The sequence below is a fragment of the Phalacrocorax aristotelis genome, chromosome 2, assembly GCF_949628215.1.
Source record: "Phalacrocorax aristotelis chromosome 2, bGulAri2.1, whole genome shotgun sequence".
Taxonomy (NCBI): domain Eukaryota; kingdom Metazoa; phylum Chordata; class Aves; order Suliformes; family Phalacrocoracidae; genus Phalacrocorax; species Phalacrocorax aristotelis.
Genome location: NC_134277.1, coordinates 45,716,810 through 45,737,635, shown reverse-complemented (window position 1 = coordinate 45,737,635; position 20,826 = coordinate 45,716,810). Strand labels below are relative to the sequence as shown.

The 20,826-nt window shown below is 38.4% G+C and overlaps 1 protein-coding gene across 1 annotated transcript in view; it reads right to left on the bottom strand.

The window, feature by feature from the left end:
• Positions 1 to 885: 885 nt before the first annotated feature.
• STT3B (STT3 oligosaccharyltransferase complex catalytic subunit B) overlaps positions 886 to 20,826 on the bottom strand; it is a 53,210-nt gene continuing 33,269 nt past the window's right edge. The window contains exons 6-16 of the mRNA XM_075083298.1: positions 19,327 to 19,425; positions 17,579 to 17,725; positions 14,857 to 14,905; positions 13,194 to 13,348; positions 11,218 to 11,429; positions 10,192 to 10,379; positions 9,534 to 9,705; positions 7,042 to 7,215; positions 5,898 to 6,011; positions 4,638 to 4,850; positions 886 to 2,563 (exon numbers count right to left, since the gene is read on the bottom strand). Of these exons, the coding sequence (XP_074939399.1) occupies positions 2,483 to 2,563; positions 4,638 to 4,850; positions 5,898 to 6,011; positions 7,042 to 7,215; positions 9,534 to 9,705; positions 10,192 to 10,379; positions 11,218 to 11,429; positions 13,194 to 13,348; positions 14,857 to 14,905; positions 17,579 to 17,725; positions 19,327 to 19,425 (1,604 nt within the window). The 3' untranslated portion in view covers positions 886 to 2,482. The remainder of the gene's footprint in view (positions 2,564 to 4,637; positions 4,851 to 5,897; positions 6,012 to 7,041; positions 7,216 to 9,533; positions 9,706 to 10,191; positions 10,380 to 11,217; positions 11,430 to 13,193; positions 13,349 to 14,856; positions 14,906 to 17,578; positions 17,726 to 19,326; positions 19,426 to 20,826) is intronic.

Sequence of the window (20,826 nt, the reverse complement as noted above, 5' to 3'; positions counted from 1 at the left end):
AGGATGCAGGTGGAGAGCCAGGTGACAGACCTGGCGTGCAAGTTCCTGAGGAACCAAGCAAGGTGCCAGTTCTTCTTTGTAACTTTGGTTTTTCCAAGTGGCTGCCTTCTCGCCTCCAACTGTTCTTTCCGTTTAAATGCAGAACATTGGCAGAAGCCTCGAAGCCAAGTTAGATTTAAGTTCAGGTAAGTAGTAGGCAACTTTAGGCCCAGGCTGGCTATGATTCGTATAGTTAGCTTCCTTTTCTTTGGCATAGCTTTAAAAATGCTATAGAAGTTGACAAGATGCCCTTTGTTTCTGCTCTGTTAAAGAGAACACTGCCAGCTAAGATGGAAAATAATCTGTCAGAACTGCAAAGGTACCTAGCTGTGGGAGGGCAGCCTTTTATTCCCTTTTTTTTAAAGCAAGGCCGAGTTACTGCCACACCACGGACTGACCAGCAGCATCTGTTCTGCTGCCTTTCAGCTGTTCTTCCAAATGTTAAATCGCTTTATGTCTTCCCGATGGTGAGTGGACAGGATGCAGATTTGCAAGATATTACAAATTAGGCGTCACCTAATCACCGCTCCTGCTTGCGGTTAAGCAACTGTAACAGCTTGAGCTGCTCCAGCTGCTAGAAGGATTCACTGCAACATGTGTGCTTGGGAAAGATGGCGGCTGGTCTCTGAAAAATATTACAGCCACCTCAATTTCATCACAGCAGAGGCCCTACGCTTGGCTCAATAAATTTAAGCTGGAAGGATGTTAAGTAGCCTCTGCGGCTTCATTACAGCAACTTCATGAGGTCAGCAGATTTGCATTACAGAGTTCGAGCGACTTAATTTATCACTAGGACCAGAAGCAACCCGCTATCGAGTTAATCACAACAAAACCAACACAACACCCTTAACACAAAACTTGAATTAACTTTATTTTCCCCTACAGTCAACAACTGGTCTGCATTGAGCTTTAAAGCAACGAAATATAAAATGAAATCTCCAAACGACAGGGGCCAGAAATCCAGATTTAATTACCTTTGTGAAAATGTTGCAGCTGTAGTATTGGTCTGTGTAAACCATCAGGGTCAAAATGAGTTCATAAATCAAAAAAATATTCTACACCTTGGGAAAGAAGTCAGCAGTAACATTCTCACAGAACACTGTAAATTTACATTTTCTTCATGAAAGGTACATACTATTCTGCATTTTACATCAAATTGTTGATGCAAGTTTTGCTTCTATAAAAAGTTACAACCTGTGGCAGGAGAACAAACTGCAAAACCCTTTCATTTTAATTAAAGAAAAATTTCAAGTCTGTATAAAGTCTTCCTATAGCAGGAAAGTGAACATGTTCAGTCTCCATTTATATTTTAGTGCATTTAATCTGACAGTTTTCACCACTTTAAAAAAAAAGTATAAAAGACAGACAAAGCAAATAGCACTATAGCAGGAATTTCTTCAACTGATTTTAAGTACTCTAAATAAAATGCAGAGAAACAGATTTCCCGAAAAACATCTACCCTCACAAGAAAGGCAGTGGGGGCGGGGGGAGAGAGGTTTGCAAATCCTCACCTCCGACAGCCACAGAAAAGGGGTTTGTATACCTGTCAACCTTTTTTTTTTTTTTCCTTTCCCCCCATAAAACAGACTATACTTGTTTTACCAATGTAAACATTTACCCAAAACAGTTTAATTCCTGTTCTGGAGCACCAGCAGCTCCCTGGTGCTCAGCTGTATGTTACTATAGCATTCATTACTGTCGTTTCAGATTTTTCAGGAGGATACAAATGTAGCCCTTGTATCTGCGGTGTGCAAGATCTGCCTTGTCTGCCGTCTGAAATGACAGCGTAAGGCAGCAGTACTGCCATCCCATGTTAAACAAAAGCAGCTCGTCCACTCTAAACTAGCGTCCAATTAATCTGTCCTGTCATCTCTTGTGAAAACTGCAGCTTTGCTTCTTACACTTGAGCTCAAAACCAGCCTGTAGCAAGAGTAAAAGGACACTGAAAGAAAGCATTGAAAAATAATCATGGGAGTAACTTATTTGGAAAGTTTAATTTCAGAGCGCGCTGCTTCCTCTTAATTGTTGAAAACCCCATCATTTTTAGATTTCACCATTCCAGTTTACATACTGCTCCTATTCAGCTGAACAGTGTTTTCCAAAAAAGATTGACAAGTATGCATGTGCCAAGGACCAAATTACAGGGTTCTTTGGTGCAGTCAGTCCAATTTCTCAACAGATTTGAAGGATAATATGTACCAATAAAAAAAAAATTGCTGCTAGACTTGGATAGCAGCTCTGTCTTGCTTCACATTACAAATCTAAAACAGCTGTTCTCAATAAGCCAATATTTTTAATCAGACATTGCCTGAAAATTTTGTACAATAATCTGGACCAATGATGGTTCTGTACCCTCATGTTGCTGTGAAACATGACTTGAGCTAAAGGCAAAGACTGGTTATCTCAAGGACAACTGCTTCGTATTAGCAATCGAACAGTGTATTTAAACTGTCTTCCTGTTGGGTCTCTTGCCTTTCTTTAAAATTAGTTTATTCTTAATGTAGCCACGCTTCCTTTTGGAGGTCTAAAAAGAAAAACAGAATAAAATGTATTAGTTAATGGTTTAGACTTGACCGCGGTTTAATGATGTGCATTTCAATGCCTGATCTTTAGATTGATTTTAAAGAGCTTAAATGCTAAACCCTCACCTAGGTATTATCCAGTTATTTTTAGAGTTGGGATTGTTAATTCATGCCCAACATTTGCTTTTCCACAAGAGGTACTTTTGCGAGCCCCGTCTCCCAGATCTGTAGAACTGTTTTCAAAGCTTGTGCTGAGGCAGAATTAATCATTAACCAACACGATAAAGCTCTAATGTGCCCAAGGAGCAGAAGCGGTGTAGAGCGTTAGTTTTGTTTGGAAACAACCTTCTTGCATCTTTTGCGCTATTTGATTCTCTTAGAAGTTAGCAAGATGACAGACATATTTGCTCAAAGCAGCATTTTTCAAAAGTAAGATTAAAACTGAATAATCACATTTTAGTCTTTAGTCCTCTGCCCTTGGTCCGTAGGCTAGTTAGTGCTTCTGCTCATGTCTTTATCAGCAGATTTTAGAGTTGTTTTTTTTTTTTTAAAAGGTAGTACTGGGGGTAAGCATTAATGTTAGTCTTAAGTAACAGTAACTTCAAAGTTGTATAAATATAGTTAGCTCATGGCAGGTAGAATTGTTACATTCAACATGCCCATCGCAACAGAGACAGCAGGCAGCTCCCACAGCTGCTGTGCTTTGCTGGGCTCACCCACAGGCTTGGTTGTCAGTTAAATATAACTTTGTTTTTTAATAACAGCAGCAAAAATATTATTATAAAGCAAGATAGATACAAATAAATATGTAATTCTCAGACACATTATAACCTCTGAGCTTCAGCAATGTCATTCCTAACACATAAGAGTGGTAAGAGATGGACTGAATATCCAGTAAGGAAGCAACTGCTGCAAACCTGTGGCTACTGAGGAGCCCTCAGAATGCCTTCAAGAAATCCTAGCTTAGACATTCGCCCGATGCTCTTTGCTGGTTCTCCCATTTCTTAACGGGAAGTAAAGCCTGTTCGTACTGCAAGAGTTGGCGATGGATCAGAATTTGCATCAACTTTTATCCTGTCTTTGAGACAGATGACTGACACGCCCACAGCTTAAGCGGGGTCAGTACCTCTATCATTAATAAATATAGCCTTTCTTGTCACTTTAGATCAGAAGTTACAGTGTAAGTGCATGACAGGCACAGTAAAGCTTACAGTTTCAAGATAAGTCTAGTCTCAGTGACACTCCCAAGTGCCTTATTTTATGAATTTCCAGCAAATCACAAAAATAAGCATCTTCACCCTCTAACTTGTATCCTCTAACTTGTATCTAACTTGTATCTAACTTCCTTACTTGTATTTCCATGACTCAGTGTAAGTTTACTGCCTATACTAATTTGGCTCGTTACACGTTTGTTTCCGACAGGATTCGGGAATTCCTTTTGCAATGTATATTTGAAGGTATAGAAAATGGATATTGTGAGGGAGAGGGCTGCTAAGATTCTCCCCAGCTCCCCCGGTAACACATCTTCCTTAACAGGCTGAAGTAGCACGCCACAGCTAACACTTTTAAAACCATGAAGATGACTTCAAACAGGAAGCAGCCAGACACTAAAGTTCCGTCAACAAAAGTTTCATATTTAATTTATTTCATACAAAATTGCCATTTTTAAACGTCTAGGCATCACTACTTTCAAACAAAATCAGAAAGCAACTTCCACATTGTTAACTTAGTGAGCCATAGTTACTGAAACATGAATTGATGTACTTTAGAGATTATACTTCCAGTTACATGAAGACTTAAGAGCTGTAACAGCCAGTGACACACTCTAGGTCCAGTTAGCATTCTGCCTAAAAAAAAGAAATAAAATCTAGCCTTGTGTCTTCACATGCTTTTAAGGTAAGCAGACAGTAAATAAACAGTTATTACCAGCAGGCAGGTCTGATATTGGACACTAACATGAACAGTACCCATAACATTCTGGCTAGTGGAAATACAGAATTCACCAGCTACGTGATTCACTGTTAAAAATCAACTGCCACCTCCTGACCCCTTTCAGTTACTTCACTGGGAACCCACCTTCTTTGACAAATACTTCTGTTTCGGTACAATGTTGGTTACTCTAGGTTTATGATCCAATGTCTCTCTGTTGTCTAGTTGTTTCACCTTGTATATTCTAACAAGCCAGTGCTCTGAGGTAAAGGCTTCCTCCAGATGTTTAAATTTAATGTCTTTGTTGCCTATCTCAGCATTGCGCGTACGATCGAATCCTGGGGGTGTCCGAAAATCCAGCTATAAAAATTAAAGTTGCATATTAGTGCGAGACAAAAACCGAAAACACCCATCACTGCACTGCAAGCTGTGTTACTTCATACTGCAACGCTTTCATCTCGTCTAGGCAAAGGACAACACTTCTCTTGCACTGGTAATTACACCACAGAAACAACTCTCAGTTCCTTTCTACAACTGAGAAAGGGACAAATGCATTCTTACTCCTACAGATGTAGCAGGGACGGCACTTCGTGGTCTCAAAGAAATATCACATCTGCATTCAGAGATGAAACTACTCAAGTGAAAGTGCAAGGTGCAGCAGCCCGTGGTGGCTTTTTAGCGTAGCTGCGCCTGTGTACTCTCTTCTATGGTACAGTACGGAAAACCATGAAAGCATGAATTACAAGTCCAGAATGGTTCACATTACCGGTTAAATTTGACCCCGTGTTACAAATAAGATCCAGTGGCATCAATTTTAGCTGAATAAAGGATTCTTGTGGTAACACAACAGAATGAAGGGCCCTTGGCAGTGGGGGGAAGAACAGGAAAGAAAAAAAAAAGGAAACAAGGCAGGTTTAGCTACATACATACGCTTGATGATCCCAAAGGGGAGTGACGACTGTGAGTATTATGCCCTTATTCTAGAAGTGCCATGTTGTTTAATACACTGATGTGACTTGGATGGAAATCAGGTAGTTTCTGACAGATATTAAATAGTCAATTAACAGTTCCACTTCTGTGTTGCTATTAAAGAAAACCCCAAATCTCTCCACAACGTAACAGTTAATGCTTCAGCAAGCGCACTGCATAATGGAGTTAAGATGCTTGTCCGGTGCAACGTGAAGGACAGCAAAAAGCTAAGTACAAGTGTAGGTTAGCAGCAAAAGTGTTTTTTTCTAACAGTTACGTACAGTAGACCATACCTAGATGTGTTCTGATTTGTAAAGCTGACTCTTACCTCCTATTCCGCTACTACAAGCGACACTCAATCTAAAAGATGGAAAACATCAAAGCAACATTTGTTTTCTCACATTTCAGTTAAGATTCAGTAGAAGCTGTAGCACTAACCTGCATCTCTCCAAATCTGTAATAGGACATTTTATACATGAGGCAGTTCAGCAAAGTTGGAGAACCCGCCTTGTCTACCCGGAATTCTCCCTGTGGGGTGAAGTAATCACTTTCCTTTGAAAATAAAATATACAAAGAGTTAATATAAACTAAACCAGTATTTAAGGTCATTTCTCATTCCCTTCTCCACAAAAAAAGAACCAACTTCGTAAAGAATCTAAACTGAGTTTTACAGTTTAAAAGCTGATCTAAGCTAGTCTTAAAACAGAAAATGATGGTGCTCATTGAAGTTAAAATAGTTGAAAACCACCTGCTTGCAACCCAGACCCCAGTGGCCCAGTCTTTCTAAAGCCATATTATTGTGCTGGTGCAAGTTCGTCACTTCACACTAAGCAGTTACAGGAAAACTGATCTCAATGCATAAGAGTTAAGTTGGGCATCTATCAAAATTATTCTTCAGAAAGGTGAAAAGCACTGTATTGTTAATATGCGAGGTCTGCAACGTCACCATAAACTTCATATATGCACAGTGTTTAAACAAAAGATTTCTGCATTTTCATCTCCAGTACAAGATGAAACTATGCACACGGGCTACTCCCTTAAGCCTGTGCTCAATATCTAGAAGTTTTTGTTAGCCATAAGCAAATATTACTACAGACTTCTGCAATCTCTGAGATGTTTGAGTAACTTAAACTCTACGTAAGTCAATATTAACACTTAAACTTGTCTCCTGCTATTACAGAGTTTGAAGAAATTTGTAATGCCAACCATTTAAACAGTTTGAACACTCCTTTTTTGAAGTATGATGGTGCATAGTGAGACACACACACACAAGAATCACGAAAGATATCCCGTACTTTTAGTATCATGCAGAAAAAGTGAAAAGCTTTTGAGGTTACTGACCTGTCAAAACCATAAATATTGAAAGAAACTGGGCTACAGGCCTCTGCACTCCTACTGTTCTAGGAAAACAACCCGTAACATGTTTTTCAAGTAAAATTGCAATAAGTAGTAGAGATTTCCCTCCACTGTAATGAGCACTACCAGAAAAGCAACAATGTAAATAAAAGGCTAAAAAAAAAAACCCAAACAGTAGAGACAAACACACAGTTCAGTTCAGCTTCCCCTGTCCATTTCCACTTACCCGAATATCTTTGGGATGTTCCCCCTCTGCTATTCTCACCATCCACAAGAACTTATTAATATCATCACCAGAGTACCCGATCACACCACCAAAAATAATCAAAACATAATCCACATCCAGGCTTCTCATGATCTCGTATGCTGCTGACTCATTTGATGACATTGCCTTTCCCACCTGCATCATAGCAAAAATACCTTAAAGATCTGCACAGCTGCCTATCAAACAGATCCACAGATCAGTATCCTGCCACACCAAGGCCCCAAAATACATCCTTGTCAAACAAAGTCCACATTTTCATTCTAGATAAAGAAAACCCATTTTATCTATTTAGAAACTCAAAAGCCCAACCTAAATTGAAATATTTTCTCCTCTGCTGCCTGTTGAAATGAGCATTTTGAGTATAAAATGTAGCAATAAGGGTTTTTCCTTTTGTGGCACCTAGAGATTTTTCATATCATGGCTGTATTGGCAAAAACTTAGTGTTGCAGGAAATACCTAATTCCAAATTATTTTCAAAGCTTTAGACACAGCCCAAAGTGAACAAATTATTTGACATGTTAGTAATTTCTTGTTGTTTTTTCCTTTGATCTCTGTCCTTCACTAATGAAGCATCCGTGCTGCACTGTACTCAGCTGCATGCAGGCACCCTCAGTGTTGAATTCAACGTAAGATTATGCAGACAAAATGTCAGAATAGAGACATCCTTGAGTTAAATGCATAACATAGTTTTGGCCTTGAAAAACTTTTTAGAGCTGTATCCAGAATGTCGTTCATACTGGTCACTTCCACATAAGTCAGTGACATTCAGTCCCCTAGTTTTGTTTGCTATTGAAGGTCTTGCACCTAAAGCATAATAATGTATTGCTGTTGTAAAAGGGAATAACTACAATATAAATAATAATTCATCCAAATCGGTAACATTCAGTTAAGACCGTAATTAGAAAACACTACGCTTGTGCTGCAATCTGTCAAAAAGACCAAGAACCTCAGCTTCTTGGCCATCATCCCAATCAATGTGAAGTTAATTTGGCAGATTTCCATTTCTGAGCTGGAGGAAGTCATCTGGCACGTGTCTCCGGGGCGTGCCTCATTTAGCACACAAGTTCAGGTATTCACTACAACGCACGTTTATTGCTTGGGTCCCCCTTTATGGAGTGTTCAGTCCAAAATGGAATGTGACAGCTCCAGCAGTCCTACTGGAGAGAATTCTGTACTAAAACCCATCATTGCTAATTGCTGTAATGTGTACAGTTACCGTGCTTATGCAATACAGATTACTTCCACAGCCTCTCTATTCACATGATGCACCTTGTCCTGCAGAGATGTGTTGGTTTAGATACTAGTATCTGCAATTCTACCACTTGTAGAAGAGGGAGGCACATAGAGCTACCAGAGTTGGATGTCCACATAAAACACTAACACACTCGGGTAGGTCAACAACCAAAATAAAAGTGCCTTAGTACATGGGAAGCCTTGTTGACCGACATTGGCACCAACAGTACAATTTCCCAAACTTGCTTTCAGCTGATGTGAGTTCCCTGCCTGTCAAAAGTACATGCATATCATCCCCCTCTTCCCCAATATACATTTTTTTCAGGCCTTTGTATGCTCAAAGCACAGCTTGATTAATTTGTTGACTTTGAACACTGCTTGTCTGTAGATCTGGTCCAACTGCTCTACTAGGTACTAACGCAAGACAAGAAACTATCGTAATACATTCCTCAAGCCCTTCCCCCATTCTGCCTGTGTAGCGTGACATAGGTCTTCTGGGAAGAAACGGCCACTGAGTGATGAGTGATGTCATCACGGAGTGATGACGAGTTGTTACACAGCACCTAGTAAGACAGCAACCCAGCTACAACATAGAGCATTCTTTAGTTTCTGAAAAAAGTTTCAGCTGCCCAAGGTGGTGCCCCTGTAACCCCAGGCGATGCTAACACCCTGCTTTTAAGCACATGCACAAAGCTGAAACTTACTCTTCACAAGTGAAAGAATTAAAGGTACAGATGTTTTGTCTAACCGCAAATTTGAGAAGACAGAATCACATCAAGTCTGCAACACTTCCATTGCTATTCATAAACTTACTCTTATTTTCAAGATGCCTGAAAACATGTTGTTTCATGTGGGTAGTTTTCATAGTGCCATTCAAAATCTAGTCAGCAGAGACACTGCTGAACTGAAGTGATCCCTATTTGATTTTGTCTATCCTCCCACAAAGAAGAGAAGAGAAACTGAAGTGAAGTTTTGGAAAATCCAAGTAAACAAAACAGCAACTCCGAAAGCAAAATCGACCCCTTCTAGCCCCAAAACTCTTTATACTTGAGTTCTAATAAATGTAAAAAATACGTTCCTTCCACCTCTGTGTTTCCCACTCCATGGAATTTTTCCTTAATATCTATCATGCTATCTATTAACAGACATTTACAATTTCATACTCGACTGCAAGGTAAACGCTTTTGTGTTTCTAATCCATAGATAACGGCCACCCTTACCAGGGCTATGTGGCTGTTGTTCCAAGTATTGTTATCAACCAGGGTTGTCCGGTTAGCCATTCCTGCTATCTGATATCCATAGTCCCACCACGACATCACTCTGGCATGCTCATCTGTGTTTTGCCTCAGCCAGTAGTAGGCTTCTCTGAAGTCATCTAGGATATTCCGAGTGCTGGAAAGAGAGGTCACTTTATTCATGTCAGTACAAATACTGGTGACAAATTAACTGCACTGTGACAAATCCAGGCTCAAAAATAATGGTTTTCTTAATGTGTTCAACTCCCTTTGAGGGATTCAGCCACCAGCAATCAGAAGTTTGAACCCCACCGACAGCTGAACAGCCAGAAGCTGAGCTGCTTTTGATTACGTGACTAAATACGTTTCCAGTCAAATATATATTCATAAACAAGTTTTCCCAATTGACTAAAAAACTTTTTTTTTAGCCATCATCTTTACTGGCTTTGGATAGGATTATTTTTATGTATTTACATTAAATATTTAATAAAATGTTGCATCTTTTTGAAAATTAGATTAAGAATTTTATATTCAGGTGACAATTCTGCCTTAATATAATTAGAAGGTAAAGCAAATTGCTAATGCGAAAGAAGTAGACAGGCTTCTGCCCTTTAATTACTTCAGAGCCGTAGACCTTACTTACCCATCATGGTTATAGGAAGCGAGAACAACGCTGGGGCTGGAGTACGCATTGCTAGTTACCCAGGTACAGTGGACAGCAAACATCATCAACAACATCAGCATCAGCATAGTAACAATGTTTTTGATATTAGGACCCAATCCTTCTTCTGTTTTTTCCTGTTCAGATACATGTTTTCTCACTTTGCCTGCCTAAACAAACACAAATACATCTGTTATGACAAGTGACAAAAGTTTCCTTGACAATGGAACCCATGCCTTTTTCTTCACCACATGCACCCCAGGAATGCTACAGAATACTATAAAGCTAGACCAAGTTGTTGAGTACATTAGCTAAGTATGCACAAGAATATTTTGACAATCCAGCAACTTGCAAAAATGGATGATTCCTTGAAAACCTCTTTCAGAAGAGAAAAAACTTATTATGTGAGGGTCAGTGCATGACTCCCTTGGTTTGGCTCAGTATGATGAGGCCCTTTTATAAGGCAGGGTAGAAAAGTGAAAGGCACAGATATTTACTGTGAGGAAAAGCGGGAAACCCAAAGCTCATGCATTGTCAGGGCCAGTATTACAAAGCCTAAGAGATAAAAAAGCTGGTACCTAATACCACCTTCTTCAGGAATAGGAGTATGCAAGTTTACCTATAGAAATACTTTTCTATAAAATATATTATTCTTTAATTTGTCCATGTCTTAAAGGATATACAAGAAGGAAACATGGAGACATTGAGTAACACAGAACTGCTATAAGTCATTCGGGAGAGCAACTGTCTGCCATTTCTTCTATAGAAAGCTGGGTCAACACTGTACCTTTAGGTTAAAGGCTCACCACCGATCAAGCTAGAAGGAACTGCTTCTACACTCACACTGATTTTTTTCGGAACATCAGTTATACCTTATTGGAGAACATCAACACATGCTCTAAATTTAAACGCTAGCGATTCAGACCTCTAATGGCATTTAAAATATTCTGACAAAAAGAGTAAAACTAAGCTGTTTTCTGACTTCTAACTTTTGCTCCCTTCCCTCACCTTATCATACAGGTTGCCAGGGTTCCTTTTGTCATCCTCATCACTGCTGTCCTCTATTGGTGGATTTTCCCTCTTCATATCATCACCCAAATAACGCTCAAAGACATTGGAGAAAGCAATTGCAGACAGCATGCAGACCACTGGAGTCAAAGTGAGCATCAGACGAACCATCACGCCAGCAAAGTACACAGCGCTGATTGCATACAGAGCAACTGCAAAGAAACAAATCTACTGATGACATTTAGAAAATAACACTCACTCTGACTGCACACGTACATGCCCTCCACAAAACTACTTCTGGAATTGGGTTGAGCATCTGTGTATATAAAGACTTGAGCATGCATCTTGTATTTCATTGGTTTTTAATTTACAGAGATACAGTTCAATTCACATTTGTCCCTTTTAAGCTTCAAACCCTTCCTGAAGTTCATCTTGGCAACCGTGAACAACAACACAAGCCCATTTTCATATTCATTAATAATGTGTCAGAAGAAACATTATTAGTGAAATTAAGTATCACACACCAAAAATACTACTGGAATAATAGGCAGTTTCATTTGCTTAAAAAGGCCAAAGAGCCTTAGACCAAACAAGTTCTTGAAACTGAAAAAAGCAAAAGGAAGTGTTAGAATTTCACGTAAATATAAAATTTTAATTTAAGTTAGAGATATCTGTGGACAAATTGGGGGCTTGTCTACATTGTAATTATAATTATGATATTATGAGCCCTATTCTGAAGCAAGTTCTCCTGAACAGTATTATCTCCACTCCCTGCCCCCCGCCCCCCAAAAAAAACCCCAAACCAAAACCCCCAAGATTTTCAGAACAGTAAGGAATATTCAGAACACTTTCCTTAGAAGGAAAAAACACCCAAACAAACCTGTATACAGTGGTTAGGAACATATATTGTTCAAGTAATAGTGGTTACTCCTTGTCTGCTACAGTTTAACAATATACTTTTGTGAAAGACTTGCCATAGAAATCATGAAGGGACACTGATTTATCAGATTACATTAGGTAAGTATTTTCTACTTTGCAGCGAAGTAGCATGGCTCTCCATTCTCACTTACAGGTTTCTTTATGCTGATTTAAATGGATGATGCAGCAGTAGGAGGCTGAAAGCGAGTTGCCCAGCACTGGTCTTGACAAGGGCTCACTGTAAGCCACAGAGCACAGAATACCCTGGAGTCACTGGGTTTAACACAGTAAGTGTTCCTACTGCCCACACACCTCTTGGGTAATCCTAAGAGGCAGCTGTATTGGTCTGCAGCCTCCTGTCCAGGTAAAATCCCAAGACCTGAGTGATCTTCACTCTTCCATATGGGCTACAACTTCAAATCACATCTTTACAAGCCTCATTCATAATCTTAAAAGTCTGCTTTCAAAGTACAGCTTTGTACAAATAAACAATTTGCTTTCACTGACATAGGGAGACCTCACACCTCCAGTTAGGCTTGTGTCTTCTCTAGCACTTGTTCCACAGCAAGTGATTCCATTCAGTAAAACAGCAGAAAATCTGGGAAGAAGAGGTGTTTTGATTCATCATCTGTGATGGGATGAGTGCCAGACACCCAGGGAAGGGCTGGTTGCCTTGCAGCCTGCGTGGGGAAGGGACCTTCCCTTCGCACTGAGCTGTTCATCTGGCTGAACTGTACTGTGGAACTGTGCCCCAACGCTTGGTTTGCAAGATCAGCAGGTGGAGGAGCGTGCAACTCCAGCTGCAGAACAGCACCATACCGACAAATATGTTGATCCCACCTCTTGGGGCAATACTCCATCACCAGTTCTCTGCATTTTTTATAAATAGCTTTAAATACTGCTGGGTGTAGACAACTTTTAACAATAATCTTTAAACATACCACTTTTAAACCTTTTTTCAGAGCAAGCCATATACCAGCTTTAAGCAAACAAAACCAAAACAGAATCAAGTTGTAAGACAAGATTTTTCAAAACAATTTAAAAGTATTTTCTCTTACCAAACACTCTTTCGTCATTGATGTTTTTGATACAGAACCACAGCCCTGCTGGGAAAGTACACACGAGAATATGCAGATCAAAAAAGAAGGAAACCCATGTTGTAGGCTGATGCTCAGACACAGAGGCAATGATCGGGATGTGAATTTTCGCATACCTTTTTTAAAAAAAATTCAGTTCAAATTATTTTGAAAAGATAAAATTATTAAAACTTGTAAACATTAGGAATTCTGAAATTCATTTCAAATTAAAATGGCAAGTGCTCTATTCAGCAGAAATCTGATGAAACGTTTATATCAAAGAAGTCTCCAGGTCTTACTGTATTTAGGAAGTATTTGGTATATAGGGTTATTTCAAACACTGATATAAAGGATTATTTCCATACTAATTAAAAGGATTAAAATGATGGAAATTTTGTTTTGTTAGGGCTAAATATGAAGCCAAATGCACCAAAATGAAAACACGCAGCTATGGAAGCCCCATCATTAAATTTTGGAAAGATAATCACCTGTACCAGTAAATCTCCCAGATTTTCAACACTGTATTTTGAAAACTCTCCTCTACACAGAATGCCTTTATTTTCTTAGTACAGAAAGTTACAGTATTAAATACCAGACCAGTTACTGATGCCCCCACATTCCTTTAGATGCTGAAAAAAAATCAGGCCTTGTCTACACTTGGAAATACATGTCAACTAAACAAGTCAAACACTCAGTGCAGACAAGGACAAAACAGTGTTCTATATTAAAGGCACACAGGGACCTAATCTGGGGTGCCACATGACCGAATGGTGAGATATCAAACATATGTCCTTTTCTTCACTGAAATCTGGTTCTCATTCGAAACTTCATTGCGTGCTTTAACACAATATGATTTTCTAATGTAGACAAGCCCTCAAAAGTTTAATGCTTTGTGTGTGTATATATATATATACACACCCCACAGCGAAGAACATCTACATGTTCTTCAAATAAATCTGAGGCTTCTTTACTAACATTTGTTCTACTTCATTTATTACAGAGTTGGTATAGAATCCTGTGTGAACTGGATTAGGGGGACCTAAAAAATGTGAACTCCAAAAGTTTGAAGTTCTCTTATCTCTGCTTTTAATCTTAAAAAAAATCTACCAATTGAATTTCACCTTAAATACATTTATCTGAGAAAAATGAATAAACCAGAATTGTTTAGAGTAGACATCTGTATACATAAAACAGATTTATGAACATCATAAACAGGCAGCATGCAAGATGATATGTGCAACATCATTGTGATTTTGTGCAATGATGCACAATGAAAATAGTGTAAGTTTAAGGCTTTTAGTAATTTTTAAATGTGTCCTCAAGTGTTGGTACAGCTTTTAGTTATTTTATGCTGAGAAGCACTACAATTTCATACCGAAAAACATACCATTACATATTCAGAGACTTTCAAAGAAGCAAGAAATTTAATAGACAAATTAGTGGTTGCACTAGTTTTGCACAACTGATTGCTTGCAAAGATCATGAAACAGTTACTACAAATGCCCTCTTTAGAGAGCTGATTAAATCCCACTATATTCTCCTTGACTTAAATACTAAATGGATTTGAGGGTAAGAGCAAAAGATTATTAGTTTTCAGTAGAATGCTATTGATATCTAAATCCTTATATCCTTTATCCTTACTTACCCAGTGTCCCACAATGAATAAAATCTGCCACTCCAAGGAGCAATATAACCTGAAAAAGAGAAGGGGAAATAAAACCCTTCTGCTGCCTAGGTATTTAAATGTCATAATTTTTCCATTCCCTCAAATTATAGCACAAAACCAAAAGAAATTTTACTGAACTTGTAATATATGTGAACCAGACCTATTGCATTAGGCAGCCTATAAAGTCTACCAACCATGAAGCCAGTTTTAGAAGAACATGCTTTCAGAGGATCACACTCTCACAGGATCATATTGTACTTGTTGAGTATCACGACACACACACTCCTCCAAAAGTCAAAGCAATGCAATAATAAAAAAAAATATTTCTTAAAGAATATGGCAGATATAGAGCAAAGGTTTCTAAAGAAGTATAAGAAAAAGAAAGCATAATTGGTAAGCAAGTATTTCATTTTTCTGAAACGCCTGAGCAGGAGACTGGGAACTATCTATAGCCAAAGCACTAATACTCAATTAAACACTGGTTTCCTATTGTTTCCCTACTGATGGATCTATATGCGGCATGCAATATAAAAGGTGCTACTAGACACGCTGATAAGCTTTACATATTTTCTTTTCTTTTAAACAAAACCTTTAGATCCTTTAATATCTTAAGATCAAGAGAAACAGCATCATTATCAGGTGAAAGATAAAAATTATTATTAGTAAGATTCTTAAATTTTATTTCCAGTTTCCTGGCAACTGTTTTGACTCCCTCTGAAGAGAGATACAGACAACGTGAAATAAGAGAAAGTTAAATCCTTTTATTTATTACAAGTCTTTGTGTATGACATGGTAAGTCTTCCCTCTATCTGACATTTAAAATCAGTATAATCTGACTAAAGGTTTTAGTTTAATAACTAGTTTAGACATTTAAATATTGTGGTTAATATTCTATGACAGCCATATTTTTCCCCTTCAGTCTTCAGATGCAAGGAGCTGCCAGCAGATGGGGAACTACCAGTTATGGTCTTCTCTGGATGTACCCAAAACACAGGACTAAATGCATTCACCTGAGGGGTGCTGAAAGAGTTGGCCAATACGACAGCTACCCACCATCTTCATCAGGGTGATATGGGAGGGCCCTGGTGCCTGGAAAATGACTGATGCTACGTCTCTGGGGAAGGCAAGAAGGAATACACAGGAAACTACGGGCCAGTAAACTGAGTCCCTGAAAAGATCATGGAGCACAATTAAATGCTTTTTGAACCATTTTCCTCATTTCTCATTTATAAGCTGAAGAAGAATGGGCTGGACAAACAGATCATTTGATGGGTTGAAAATTAGCTGTCCTGACAAGCTCAAAGTAGTACTCAGTGGATTGGGGTCCAGCTGGTGGCTAGGTAAAGGTAAATATATGCCAGAGGCCAAAACAGTTGACAGCGCTAAATTGAAAATAGTGGCCAACATGCCTTATGGCAGGCAGAACTTAAATCCAGAACCATAAATCCCTTCCTTCCAGGTGCTGCAACTGGGATACAAGGTCCAGACGCAGGCCCCCTTCTACAAGGGCATTATTAAGAAAAGAGAGAGGGATCAGAGTGCTGTGAGATGGTCAGGAGTCTATAGATTACACAGCATACTAGAAGCAGCTGAGGCAACGAGGTTTTATCCATCTGGTAAAACAACGATACTGGTCAGTGAATTTCAGAACTTTAAATCAAGACCCTAAGAACTGTAACAGACATATTTTGCTGCACACTGAAATTCAAGCCAAATTTTGTTTTGATATGCTAGTCTGAAAATTCTTCCTAAGTATTAGTAGAACCTGCTCATACTTAATGAAGAGCAAATCATAAACCATCAAGTTTTGGAAGACTTTCAAAGAGAGATGCTAAGTATTCTTTTGGAAAAATGGTATATAAAGCTGCTTTTAAACAGTCCAAAATGTTGAACAACTAATACAGAGAAAAAAAATGCCAGAAACATTGCTAAAAAGAATTACAAGAAAGAAGTCAGTTAAGATAAAAAACAAGTTAAGTCTCAGGAAAGTGTTGTTCCCCCCCAACAAAGCTCTGATAAAACAAAACTGTATTTGAGATATAATACTAAGATCATACAATTTAAACCAAGCAGAAGACAATTTTTGCATGGGTGACATACTTTAGCCGGGAAAATAAGATTGCTTTTGCTTCATCAGGGGAAGGAAGTACAGTATTAGATCACCAAGGAAATATATCATGGGATAAGGAGATGGCAGTGAGCCATCTGGGGATGGCAACCAAGCAAAGACAAGCTTGTTTTTGTGAGATTGGGTAGAACCACCTTGAAGACTGGAGGCTGAACCACAGGAGTAAAGTAGAACTTATAGATTAATTCCAGTCATAGAGAAGTCAGATTCAAGTATTTCAGAGAGTAAGCAATCTGACCTTGACCCACCAACGCTGTTCAGAATAGATTAGCTATACATATCTTCGTAATACGCTTTGGCTATAGTTATGTTCCTCATCCAGTCTGACTCCTTACATAATCATGTTGATAATACCTGAAATATTGGAATGATGCTACAAAGATTCCACACACACCCCCACACACCCCTCCGCCCCATAGCCCAGAAAGCACAGTGAATTCCAACACACAGAAATATAGAGTAACATGGGCAATTTATTCGCTGTGGCATTGCCAACAACTACTTTAGACAAAACCAAATATTGATCATCTGGTTTACCTGCTCCAAAGGTAAACTAGTTTCACATTTATTTACCTGTGTATGTCAAATAGATGACACTCAGGAATACGATACCAGCAGCTAGCGAGACACCCAAGAAGAACAATGTCTGAAATTCTTGCTTTGTTAATCTGTCTCTCAGATACTGCAAAAATGCATATGCCTGCAGCAGTGCAAAAACACCTAAAGAAAGAGGAAAGGTTTTTTAAATTGCTCTAAAGCAGTAACAGCTGTTAAAGCAACTGGCATACTTTGGCTGTATCTAAATTAGAGAAATAAATCTAAGGCACACCCTTACATCCAAAAACTAGCATAAAATCACTTTCTGACAAATAGGCCTTAATACTTAACAGGGGTGATACTTTCTTGAATGACAGAAACACGCAATGAGAGAAAATACTCTCAGAAAAATTCTTTGCTTATTATTTCAAGAGCTTCAATACCCACCGCTGCTTTGCTCCCAAACTGAATTGGGGTAAGGATCACCCAAAAACCAGATTGCACTGATTGTGACAAAAACACAGGTTAACATACCTAGACCTGGTGAAAAATTAAGATACACATCACGCAAAACAAGGCTAATACAGAAATATGTGGAAATTAAGCTAACGAACAAAACAGGAGGATTTAATGAATTTAAGAAAAACCCCAATCCCCCTAGCATTAGGTGATACAGAAAACTGAATTATATAAAGCTAGTGTTGAAACACCAGGACTTCTTGCATAAGCACCCCACACCCTCAAAAAGGCTGTTTAGAGTTTAACGTTAAACCATAACTTGGACATGATTCTTCTGTTGTTATTAATTTCAACGTATATAATCAGATCAATCCAACAATTAGTCTATTCAAAAGTGAAAATTCACTCAAGTATATGGTCTTTCTTCAATTTAACAATAAATTTGAGGTACACAATCTTGAAATTCACTACCTCAATTCTTAAAGAAAGACACAAACTCTACTATTCACTAAATGAATGTAAAATTCTTCAGGTGTAAAATGTGGTTTGATAATCTTTACTCTTTCCATTATATTCAGACTGTTGAAAAAAATCTCAATTTTTTAAAAAAGTATTTTTCTTGTATATTTTAATGATATTCCAATTGCTGTCCCAAATACATTTTGATCAGTGACTACACATAATAAAAAAGCCTGATGAATCTCAGAAACGGAACTATATCACCCAAACAGCATATACAATTAAACATAAACCTATCAGTCTTAGTAGAGGTTATTGCTGTCAAGAAATCAAGATGTCTGACTGTTAACAACTACTGAAAAAAATCAACTTCAAAGAAATAATAATAAAAAAAAAATCAAAGATGACTGAAATCAGTTATTTAAAAATCAGTCTCCTGATTCGTAATTTAAGTCGTTTGTATTTAACCCACTTTGAAAAATTACAGAAGACTATCAACTCTAAAACCAAATTGCTCAGTAAAAACTGTGTTTACCAATAAGGAATGTTTCAATCCTGCAATGCTTGAAAGCAACATTATATTGCAAAACAGTAGAGATTATAAATGTTTAAAATAAGTGCTTGTCAGAATGCATAACTGATCCAGTGCTATGGAGGCATTTGACCTCCACTAGCTCACACAAAGAAGGATAAATGTGTCAACTGGAAAGAAAACTTCCCTACAGACGCTAAATATTACCTCTTTTTCTTTAACAATTTGTTTTGTTAGCATGTGTTCTTTCCAATACAAGGGAACAAAGCCACAAGGGTTTGAGGTTTTCCTATGCTAAGCAGGTTGTTTGGAAGCAGGTATTTAATTTCCTTACCTGCAGCTGCCATGTGTTCACTCGTCCTAATTGGCTGAAATCCCACAAAAGGTATCTGCATCGATAATATTAACCCCACAATGTAGAAAGTGCTATATGCTAGGAAAAAAACAGAGTGAGGAGAGGGGAGGCAGAGAAAGGTGGGAAGAAAATGAATACACACATTTCAGAAAGTATTGGTTCCATAGCAGAGCCCATCCTCCCCCAACTTCAGTGACACTGAAACAGAACTGTATCATTCTAAACATTTCAGCCATCCTAACTACTTTTTCCTCCTTTGACTAGAATAAACCTGCTTATTGCATCCAATTTTAGAGGAAGTAGCAAAGTATTGTTGTTCCTAATTGCACTGTTTTTTCTCCTCCTAGGGAAGTAAACCATCTACCCAAGATGCTCTGGCTCGAAATAGTTTTCTCTTCCCGTCTTGTTTTCGCAGGTCATGGGTGGGGGAAGAGCTAGCAGATAACAAGTGACAAAAGAAGCTTTCTATATGAGAAGAAATTGAAGGGACCAGACCTCAAAGAAGCAAAACATTTCAGAGTCCGCTACCTATGTGGAAAATGCAGAGAGGTGTATGCTTGCTTGTTTTTTAACTCAAGAAGCTGAAAAGCAACAGAATTAAAAATTACTATTACGCACATTACTATTACGCACATAGATCTATATCAACAATGGGGACTAATAAGCCCCCAGAAAGAGGCCAAGAACATAATTAATATTAATATTAGTATTATTAATATTAATTATTATTATGTATGCACTGAAAATAATGTACTTTATTTTGACAGAGTTTTGGTCCTCAGTATTCCAGGGTGAAGGAGAGAGGGGAGGGGAAGAGAGAAACACCAACTCGTAACCAGACTCATGGCTGTTCAATCTGAAGTAACCAGCCAACTTAAAGTCCAAATGAAGTTCTGTTCCTTCAGCGGCAAACAGCAACAATCTACCTCCCAGAATTTTAAACACTCCTACAAATCATAAATCACTGTCTTTGTTACAGCCTTGATCTTACAAAGACATTTCTTTCTCATACAATCCTTTACTAACCTCCTTGAGAACAGGTTTGGGGATCGCATCATTTACCAGTGGTATTGTTTCAATAGCACCAGGAGGTGGGGGTGGGTATGATTGTGCTCCCAGGGTACTGTATGCTTTCCAAAAGTCACATAAGTGATTGTGGTGATACTTCCAACCACTTGTTGTCTCCTCTGGCGTATTCTTTCAAGCATCTGTATTGCACTACTTGGCCTAGGTACTGATCTGTTCTCTCTTACGTCACTGAAATAAATTTTTGCTGTAGGAAGCTCAATTTTTGAAGAATTGATACAACATAAATCATTTATTGTACCATGAAAGTTTTGCAACACTGCCATCCTGTGGAAGTTCAATGATTGGCATAAATCACTACATTTCACATTTGTTAGACCATTGTAAATCATCATTTTTAAGCCTAGTCCTGCAACAGTTATACTTTCTATGCCCACTTTTTCCAATCCACCC